General features: G+C 45.7%; 1 protein-coding gene across 1 annotated transcript; it reads left to right on the plus strand.

Annotated features, from left to right (window-relative positions):
- The first annotated feature begins 5230 nt into the window (after positions 1–5230).
- On the plus strand, positions 5231–8418 carry ANAPC11 (anaphase promoting complex subunit 11). The gene is made up of 3 exons (XM_063961214.1): positions 5231–5361; positions 5448–5566; positions 7067–8418. The coding sequence occupies exons 2-3, from the start codon at positions 5458–5460 to the stop codon at positions 7210–7212; spliced, it is 255 nt and encodes an 84-aa protein (XP_063817284.1). The 5' UTR covers positions 5231–5361; positions 5448–5457; the 3' UTR covers positions 7213–8418.
- Positions 8419–10849: the final 2431 nt, after the last annotated feature.

A 10849-nucleotide genomic window follows, 5' to 3' on the forward strand; every position in this document is an offset into this window, starting at 1 on the left:
TTCCAAGACTTACCGCGGCTGCGTTTGACGGCATGGCGGTGGACCGCCGGATCCTAAGGGAAAAAGGCATTCCGGAAGAGGTCATTCCTACCCTGGTCAAAGCCAGGAAGGAGGTGACCGCACAACATTATCACCACATGTGGCGAAGATATGTTGCATGGTGTGAGGCCAGGAAGGCCCCCACGGAGGAATTTCAACTCGGTCGATTCCTGCATTTCCTACAAACAGGAGTGTCTATGGGCCTCAAATTGGGGTCCATTAAGGTTCAAATTTCGGCCCTGTCGATTTTCTTCCAAAAAGAATTGGCTTCAGTTCCTGAAGTCCAGAAGTTTGTCAAGGGAGTACTGCATATACAACCCCCTTTTGTGCCTCCAGTGGCACTGTGGGATCTCAACGTAGTTCTGGGATTCCTCAAATCACATTGGTTTAAACCGCTCAAATCTGTGGATTTGAAATATCTCACATGGAAAGTGACCATGCTGTTGGCCCTGGCCTTGGCCAGGCGAGTGTCAGAATTGGCGGCTTTGTCTCACAAAAGCCCATATCTGATTGTCCATTCGGACAGGGCAGAGCTGCGGACTCGTCCCCAGTTTCTCCCTAAGGTGGTGTCAGCGTTTCACCTGAACCAGCTTATTGTGGTACCTGCGGCTACTAGGGACTTGGAGGACTCCAAGTTGCTAGATGTTGTCAGGGCCCTGAAAATATAGGTTTCCAGGACGGCTGGAGTCAGGAAAACTGACTTGCTGTTATCCTGTATGCACCCAACAAACTGGGTGCTCTTGCTTCTAAGCAGACGATTGCTAGTTGGATGTGTAGTACAATTCAGCTTGCACATTCTGTGGCAGGCCTGCCACAGCCAAAATATGTAAATGCCCATTCCACAAGGAAGGTGGACTCATCTTGGGCGGCTGCCCGAGGGGTCTCGGATTTACAACTTTGCCGAGCTGCTACTTGGTCAGGGGCAAACACGTTGAAAAATTCTACAAATTTGATACCCTGGCTGAGGAGGACCTGGAGTTCTCTCATTCGGTGCTGCAGAGTCATCCGCACTCTCCCGCCCGTTTGGGAGCTTTGGTATAATCCCCATGGTCCTGACGGAGTCCCCAGCATCCACTTAGGACGTCAGAGAAAATAAGAATTTACTAACCGATAATTCTATTTCTCGTAGTCCGTAGTGGATGCTGGGCGCCCATCCCAAGTGCGGATTGTCTGCAATACTTGTACATAGTTATTGTTACAAAAATCGGGTTATTATTGTTGTGAGCCATCTTTTCAGAGGCTCCGCTGTTATCATGCTGTTAACTGGGTTCAGATCACAGGTTGTACAGTGTGATTGGTGTGGCTGGTATGAGTCTTACCCGGGATTCAAAATCCTTCCTTATTGTGTACGCTCGTCCGGGCACAGTATCCTAACTGATGCTTGGAGGAGGGTCATGGGGGGAGGAGCCAGTGCACACCACCTGATCCTAAAGCTTTTATTTTTGTGCCCTGTCTCCTGCGGAGCCGCTATTCCCCATGGTCCTGACGGAGTCCCCAGCATCCACTACGGACTACGAGAAATAGAATTATCGGTAAGTAAATTCTTATTTTTCCCTCTTGAGGCTTGAATTGGGTTAAACATCAGGCTGGTAACTGCCGTTTTCGGCCGACGGCTTAACCAGTATATCACATTCCATCCCAGAGAGGATTATTTGTGTGTGGCACTTGCCCTTTTGAACATATTTTTATTTTGAATAAAATCCCTATTTTAAGTATACCTTCACTCCTACGTTTTTCCATATGAGGAGGCGGATGCTGACCAAGCACTGCACAAACAAACTGAGACATGAGGATCAACATCTGTCTATGAGTGAGTACGGTACGCATCATCATATGTGAAAAATCGTATAGAAAACACTACAGATAAAAAGATACCTTAGTGGGGTACACATTGGATATTCAGTGGATCATAAAATAGAAGTTCTAGGGCATATGACATCGTTTTGATATTAAGGACATATTGCACCATGATGTTTTATTGTTTTTTATTGTATATCATCACGAGATACATCTTTGGATAGAAGGATACCATATATCAGAACAGAAGTACGTCTGGAGGAGAGACATTTGAATTGGGAACTTGTGCGCTCCATATATGGACACTAATGGGTAAATTTACTAAGACGGGAGTTCTATTTAAGATGGGATGTTGCCCATAGCAACCAATCAGATTCCAGGTATTATGTTCTAGAAGGCTCTAAATAAATGAGAAGTAGAATCTGATTGGTTGCTATGGGCAACATCCCATCTTAAATAGAACTCCCATCTTAGTAAATTTACCCCGAAGTATCATATAATTATTGGTTATTAACAATATGAAACAGCACTGAGCGCTTTATGTTTGAGAATTATTATTTTTTTTTCAATTGTTTTTTGTTAAAGGGTGAAGTGGCCCTTTTCATTCTCAAGTGGCTGCACACGTGTGTTTGCGCCTTGGGTACATGATTATTCTTTGGCTTACTTAGAATTTTGTAATCTGTTTAGCACCTTATAGTAGAGTGTGCAGGAGTAGCTGCCAATGCGCACACGCAGGTCCCGTCCTGCGCTGCCGGTCATTGCGATGTGAACCTCTGTGCCTGACTGACAGGCAGAGGCATTTACAGTGAGGTGATGCATCATTGCGGGGGTTGGAAGCAACGAGCAGGGGTTAAAGTGGGGGGGAATGAGGTGAAAATGAGTTCCACCACCTGTAATGGTAGGGGGAACTAGTTCCACCTCCTCCTTGGCCCTGCACAGTAATTCCAACAGAAAAGCACACCCATCACCTATGTCAATAGATGATGTAGGTGGCACTAGTGTTAATGATGAGCTGCAGACATCTCCCCTTTCTTCAGGTCTTGATGGCTCCTCCTCCACCTACAGCTCACCTCTATGTGTATTTCCACACATGCTGTGTCTGTTGGATAGCATTGGTATCCCCCCTAAAGTCCACGTAGCTTTTATTTCTATCACAGCGTATGTGATGTCGTGCTTTCACCACCACTGAAGTGAAGAAGAGCCATGAAGAGGAGCAGGCTCTGTGTATCTTGAAGACAAGATGAGAGGGTTCTGGAGGGACATGAGAGGTGGGGAAGCTGCTGAAGGGACACAGGTGGTGAGCTGCTGGAGTGACAGAGGCAGAGATGTGTATAAGGGGGACTACTGTGGGCATTATGTTTAAGGGACACTACTATTATGTGTAAGGGGCACAAATAATGTGGGAATCCTGTATGTAAGTGGCACTACTACTGTGGGCATTTTGTGCATAAGCGGCACTTCTGTGGGCATTATGTGTATAAGTGGCACTATAGTGGTCATTATATGTAAGGGTCACTACAACTGTGGGCATTATGTGTAAGGGTCACTACAACTGTGGGCATTATGTGTAAGGGGCACTACTATGGGAATTGTGTATAAGGGACACTACTGTGGGCATCGTATATAAGGGGCACTGCATGCGGTGAAATGTAAATAAGATTGTGCTACTGTGTGGTATAATTTGAATTGGGGGTACTGTTGTGTGACCATGCTGCTTTTTTGTGAGATCAATGTTTTTTAGCAGAATCTGCAATCCAACCTGAATAGGGTCCGAAGACAGGAGAAGGTCTGTGTGCAGGCTCTGTGCGGGCCCCCTCCTCTCTGGCAATGGAAGCAGCTCTATAGACTCTGGCTTTGTACTAGAGTCTACTGAGCATGGTCAGGTCACCGGGAATATGGCGCCCATGCCGTATTCCCAGGGACATCTCAATTGTGTATGCGCCGACCACCAGGAAAAATGCCGGCCGTTTCATTTCCTGGTGATATCTGTCTGCAGCGCCAGCCGCTGCCAGACTCCGGAGGGTAATTATATGGGTGCAGGGAGTGCCCTCTATGCACCCATTATAGATACGCCAATGACTGTATGTTTTGAGGCATATAAAAGGGCATCTTTATTAGAATTGTAAGGAATCTGACAAATAAAATGGATGAACCCTGCTGTGGTTTTGGCCACACCCTGTGTCAGGAATCTGCAAAAGGAAAATGGTTCATAATGCCAGGTCTAAGGTAGCAGAATTGCAGGAGCAGCAGTTTACATGTTATTTTTTATTTTATTGACATTTTTATAATTTACATATTAGAATAATTTAGTAATTACCTCAACTATGCCTGATTCATTTCCATATATATCTTTTATAACAGTTCCCCAAACTGCGCCATTGATGGCACCACTATCTCCGCTGGCCCACGAGAGATCTCCGCTGCCCCAAAAGAGCAAGACCCATTCTATGCAGAACATGTCTTGCGATGTTGCTTGCAGCCCCGATTGACATGCTGCACCGTTACCTGGCACTGTACTTCAAAACAGGGCATGGTGGGTTCAGGGTCTGTGTCGTTGGTCGCAGACCTAATGGACCCCGGTATCCAGATTCTGCGGTCAGCCTGAGTAAGCTTCAGCTTATGCAGGCTGGCCGCTGCCTCTAACCTTTGCAAATCACAACTGATGGTCATGAATAATGATGGTGATCCGAGGCAGCATCCTCGGATCCTCGCCAATGCTAACAGGAGGCGTCTTATTTCCTGCAGCCTGGCCTGGTCCTGCATCAGAATTTGAATTAGACAGAAAAGCACAGCAGCTTCCTGACAGCTGTGCAATTTCATATGAACATGAATCAGGCACATTGTGCACCTGCAGGTTTTAATGGACAGATCCTATGCCTCTGGCTGGGTGGATCCTATAGAATTACAACAAGCTTTACTGATTTACAGAGCATTGAGCATGCTGGGTTTAGTAATTCCACAACATCTAGAGAGCACCCGGTTACCTAACCCTAGCTCTAATGTAACTGAATAAGAAGTAGGACCAACATGTTCCACACAAACGCCTACAGACAGCTTTCTGTATCTAAGCCGAATACCTAGAGATCTTCGTCACTGCAGTCAGCGTTACAGGCGGTGTACTTCATTTTTACACATTCTGGCCCAGATTTATCAAGCCTTGGAAAGTAATAAATTGCACAGTGATAAAGTACCAACCAAATCAGCATCTAACTGTCCTTTTTCGAACCCAGCCTGTTACATGGCAGTTTGGCTGGCATTTTATCACCGTGCAATTAATCACTCTCCAAGGCTTGATAAATCTGGACCACTGTACTGCCGTCAGTGGGTTGTGTCACTCTATGTTGCCTTCGTGCAAAGGACCTGGACGTGACGCACCTTGCCCATATCAGACATGTCCGGATTTGCTTCCACGCAAAGGCACGCCCACACAGGCATTGCAAATCGAGTGCATGAGACTCTACTCTCCCGGCCGATTATAGAGCGGATGGAAGGCGTGACTAGTTGACGATCTGGGAGTCACTGCAGGTAACCGTCCCCGGAATAAAGCATTATGGTAAGCAGCGGGCGCTCTGCTCCGTGTTGTGCTCATACAGCGTGTTTGTACTTCCCAGCTCAGCAACAATGAAGGTGCACATTAAGGCCTGGAATGGAGTCGCCTCTTGGCTGTGGGTTGCAAATGATGAGAATTGCGGGATCTGTCGTATGGCATTTAATGGCTGCTGTCCTGATTGTAAGTGTGATTAATTCATTGGTGACTGGCTCCTCAGCTCGCGGCGACTCACTATATAATCAGTGCCAGCCAGTATGGTTCTGATACTAGCTCGCAGCGGTGCACACTTGGCATATAGTGTGTTATAATCATAATACAACAGTATCAGTAATTTATAATATTCTATGCTCCTGCCTCAGTTCACTACATGTCCCAGTGCATCACCTGCATTGTGCCCTCCCCTAATACATGCGCAAATAACAAGCAGGGGGAGATGTACTAAGCTTGGAGAGAGATAAAGTACCAGCCAACCAGCTCCTGTCATTTTTCAAGTAAAGCCTTTAACATAGCAAGAGCTGATTGGCCGATACTTTAGGGCTCTATATTTTCTCTTTCTAGGGCTCAGCACATCTCCCTTGCAATATTCTAATAGCCTATGCAAGCTATTAGATGCACATTTACACAGGCCTTCTCTCCCCCTCTCCTTCTCCCTCTCTCCATTTGTGGCTCTCAGTAATCATTTCCTGCTTGTCCATACATTTACTTAAACGTATTAACTGTGATAAGCTTATAGACTAGTGGTTTCCAAACTGGGTGCTACAGGGCAGGGTGGCCCAATACCAAATCAAATGATTTATTGTCCGTGTGCTAGACAAAACCCGTGCTGGTAGCTTCCAGTCATAACATGTTTACAAACAGAACACAAGCCAGTCCACCACCACATAACTAACCCTGAGGGTGACAGGTAAGCACAATTTACTTAATTTCATAATTGTTGCTGAATCATTAAATAGGAAACATTCAGCCTATGGGTGCAGTACATTTAAAAAAATCTGGGAACCACTGTTAAAGGGGGTGGGGGTGTGGGGGGTACACATGGAGAGATCTGACTAGATTGCTTAGAAATTAAGCACGGAGTATATGTTTGCCCCCCCCGCGATCGTCGCTATCGCTGACTCTAGATTTGGCATGCATGTAAGCCACATCTAGTAGATCGCTGATGTCGCTGCTCTCCAGCGTGTGTACGGGGCTTTACAGGATTTACTAATAGAAAATATATAATGTATTAAACACTTATTAGATGATGGCACAATTCGATTGCGTTTGTCAAAATGATTGAACAAAAATGGCACTTGACACTTTGGATATGCCTCTGTACATTACACTGTATTCTCCAAATGGTAAACAGTGGGCACAAGGAAATTGAATCTGCATAAATCCCTACAAGGAGTACATTATTCATCTAATACTTGTCTATGTGTAAGGGTACCATGATTACTATAAATACTATTAATGTGTGCAGTTGCTGGGGTATATGTTATTTTTAGTCCATTTAATATGCTGACCAGTTCATCACAATGTGCGTTTCCAAGCACAAAGCTTACAGACGTACCCTTACGCTTTTCTGCACACTCCTCTAGAGTGACATACAGTACGTAAAAATTCCCAGCTCCTGTGTGTTGTCCCATTATCTCCCTAAGGTTTTTCTTAGTAAGCTGATTACTGTTATTTTGCTTACAGGCAAGGTTCCTGGAGATGACTGTCCTTTGGTATGGGGCCATTGTTCCCACTGTTTCCATATGCACTGTATTCTGAAGTGGCTCAATTCTCAACAAGTACAGCAACATTGCCCAATGTGCCGACAGGAGTGGAAATTCAAGGAGTGACTCACAGACTTGGTTCAATAAAGGGCCTGTAGAGTGTGTTAGGGGCAAGAATTTCTATTGATCTGTCTAAAGCTAGGTACACACTCTCTCACATTTTTCGATCAGCCAGATAAATCGCCAGACTTCTGACAGTGGAAGGTCCGATATCCGTACTACACATTGTTTTTTACAGATTTTCTGCTACACCATACTGAATTTGCTTATATCTACCCACCCGAAGGATGAGGTAATCAGAATAAATAGTAGGAAATATGGGCAAGTTAGCGAGAATTCCCACACTGCATGATATCGGGACCTTTAGACCGATATCTTCTGTGAAGTCTGTTTGATTTGATAATCGAAACTGATCTTTCTTGGCGTTTTGGGCCATTTAATTGGCGTGTAAAATGGTCATTGCCTACATACTACACCGAAAAACTAGCTGACCACCCAATTTGTTGTCAATCTGCCCCAAAATGGTATAGTGTGTACCTAGCTTAACCCTCTAAATCAGATGTAGGTAACTTGTGGAACTATAAGTCCAAGCACAGATTCTGACATTTGTAGAGCCACAGGTTGACAAAGCATACTTGTATGAGGTGATCCATAGGATTTGTGGCTAATGAGGTGAATTATTCAGTTGTTTGGGATACCAGAACATACTCCATGTGCATCTTATATGGGTAATGCTTTCTGTATATACAGGTTGAGTCTTTTTCCATATTTTGCATACCATGATAATCTGTATCTTGGGGGTGGGACCCAAGTCTGCGCACAGAAGGCATTTATGTTTCAAATATGCCTTATACACACAGGCTGAAGGTAATTTTATAGAATATTTGTAATATTGTGCATGAAGCAAAGTTTATGTACATTAAACCAAGAGAAAGGAAGGGTATCGCTAGCTCAGTCGCTCTCAAAAAGTAGCGTATATTGGATATGGGAGTCAGCCTGTATATACAGTATCGTCACTCCTGGGTAACATCTCCAGAAGGATAGGCATACAGAGTGAGCATTGACACCTACACCTTCCCTCCCCCATATGCTACTTCAAGTGCCAAACCCTCGCTTTGTTTTATTAAAAATGCCCTGTATAATATACTGCGTATAAATTTACAGATGCTACCCACTTTATTTTTAAATTAGAACTTTCCCTGTCTGCAGAGAAAACAATCATTTCAGTGTGCAAATCCAATAAAGCACTTTGATGTATTCTGCTTAACAATATATTCATGGGGAATCTCTTTATTGACCTGCAAATGAAATGTATGTCAACACGAACATTGCAATTGATCAATGCGGGAAGAGAAAACATTGCATAGCAAGGGGTTAAATGCATTCTGCTGCAGACAATGGCCCTCATTCCGAGTTGTTCGCTCGTTATTTCTCTATCGTCCTAGTGGATGCTGGGGTTCCTGAAAGGACCATGGGGAATAGCGGCTCCGCAGGAGACAGGGCACAAAAAGTAAAGCTTTAGGATCAGGTGGTGTGCACTGGCTCCTCCCCCTATGACCCTCCTCCAAGCCTCAGTTAGATTTTTGTGCCCGGCCGAGAAGGGTGCAATCTAGGTGGCTCTCCTAAAGAGCTGCTTAGAAAAGTTTAGCTTAGGTTTTTTATTTTACAGTGAGTCCTGCTGGCAACAGGATCACTGCAACGAGGGACTTAGGGGAGAAGAAGTGAACTCACCTGCGTGCAGGATGGATTGGCTTCTTGGCTACTGGACATTAGCTCCAGAGGGACGATCACAGGTACAGCCTGGATGGTCACCGGAGCCTCGCCGCCGGCCCCCTTGCAGATGCTGAAACGAGAAGAGGTCCAGAATCGGCGGCAGAAGACTCCTCAGTCTTCTTAAGGTAGCGCACAGCACTGCAGCTGTGCGCCATTTTCCTCTCAGCACACTTCACACGGCAGTCACTGAGGGTGCAGGGCGCTGGGAGGGGGGCGCCCTGGGAGGCAAATGAAAACCTTTTTTGGCTAAAAATACCTCACATATAGCCTCCGGGGGCTATATGGAGATATTTAACCCCTGCCAGAATCCGTTAAGAGCGGGAGACGAGGCCGCCGAAAAAGGGGCGGGGCCTATCTCCTCAGCACACAGCGCCATTTTCCCTCACAGAAAGGCTGGAGGGAAGGCTCCCAGGCTCTCCCCTGCACTGCACTACAGAAACAGGGTTAAAACAGAGAGGGGGGGCACTAATTTGGCGTTAGAAATATATAAAAAAGATGCTATAAGGGAAAACACTTATATAAGGTTGTCCCTATATAATTATAGCGTTTTTGGTGTGTGCTGGCAAACTCTCCCTCTGTCTCTCCAAAGGGCTAGTAGGTCCTGTCCTCTATCAGAGCATTCCCTGTGTGTGTGCTGTGTGTCGGTACGTGTGTGTCGACATGTATGAGGACGATGTTGGTGAGGAGGCGGAGCAATTGCCTGTAATGGTGATGTCACTCTCTAGGGAGTCGACACCGGAATGGATGGCTTATTTAGGGAATTACGTGATAATGTCAACACGCGCCAAGGTCGGTTGACGACATGAGACGGCCGACAAACAATTAGTACCGGTCCAGACGTCTCAAAAACACCGTCAGGGGTTTTAAAACGCCCGTTTACTTTAGTCGGTCGACACAGACACAGACACTGAATCCAGTGTCGACGGTGAATAAACAAACGTATTCCTTATTAGGGCCACACGTTAAGGGCAATGAAGGAGGTGTTACATATTTCTGATACTACAAGTACCACAAAAGAGGGTATTATGTGGGATGTGAAAAAACTACCGTAGTTTTTCCTGAATCAGATAAATTAAATGAAGTGTGTGATGATGCGTGGGTTCCCCCCGATAGAAAATATGGGCGGTATACCCTTTCCCGCCAGAAGTTAGGGCGCGTTGGGAAACACCCCTTAGGGTGGATAAGGCGCTCACACGCTTATCAGAACAAGTGGCGGTACCGTCTATAGATAGGGCCGTCCTCAAGGAGCCAGCTGACAGGAGGCTGGAAAAATATCATAAAAAGTATATACACACATACTGGTGTTATACTGCGACCAGCGATCGCCTCAGCCTGGATGTGCAGAGCTGGGGTGGCTTGGTCGGATTCCCTGACTAAAAATATTGATACCCTTGACAGGGACAGTATTTTATTGACTATAGAGCATTTAAAGGATGTATTTCTATATATGCGAGATGCACAGAGGGATATTTGCACTCTGGCATCAAGAGTAAGTGCGATGTCCATATCTGCCAGAAGATGTTTATGGACACGACAGTGGTCAGGTGATGCAGATTCCAAACGGCACAAAGGTGTATTGCCGTATAAAGGAAGAGGAGTTATTTGGGGTCGGTCCATCGGACCTGGTGGCCACGGCAACTGCTAGAAAATCCACCGTTTTTACCCTAAGTCACATCTCTGCAGAAAAAGACACCGTCTTTTCAGCTTCAGTCCTTTCGTCCCTATAAGAGTCATATCTGCCCAGGGATAGAGGAAAGGGAAGAAGACTGCAGCAGGCAGCCCATTCCCAGGAACAGAAGCGTTCCACCGCTTCTGACAAGCTCTCAGCATGACGCTGAGACCGTACAGGACCCCTGGATCCTACAAGTAGTATCCCAGGGGTACAGTTTGGAATGTCGAGACGTTTCCCCTGCGCAGGCTCCTGAAGTCT

Source organism: Pseudophryne corroboree, chromosome 3 (genome assembly GCF_028390025.1).
Source record: "Pseudophryne corroboree isolate aPseCor3 chromosome 3, aPseCor3.hap2, whole genome shotgun sequence".
NCBI lineage: Eukaryota > Metazoa > Chordata > Amphibia > Anura > Myobatrachidae > Pseudophryne > Pseudophryne corroboree.

Coding starts and splice junctions, on each gene's coding strand:
- ANAPC11 (XM_063961214.1), top strand. CDS start 5,458: ATGAAGGTGCACATTAAGGCCTGGAATGGAGTCGCCTCTTGGCTGTGG. Junction 5,567..7,066: donor TAATGGCTGCTGTCCTGATT/GTAAGTGTGATT, acceptor TTTTGCTTACAG/GCAAGGTTCCTGGAGATGAC.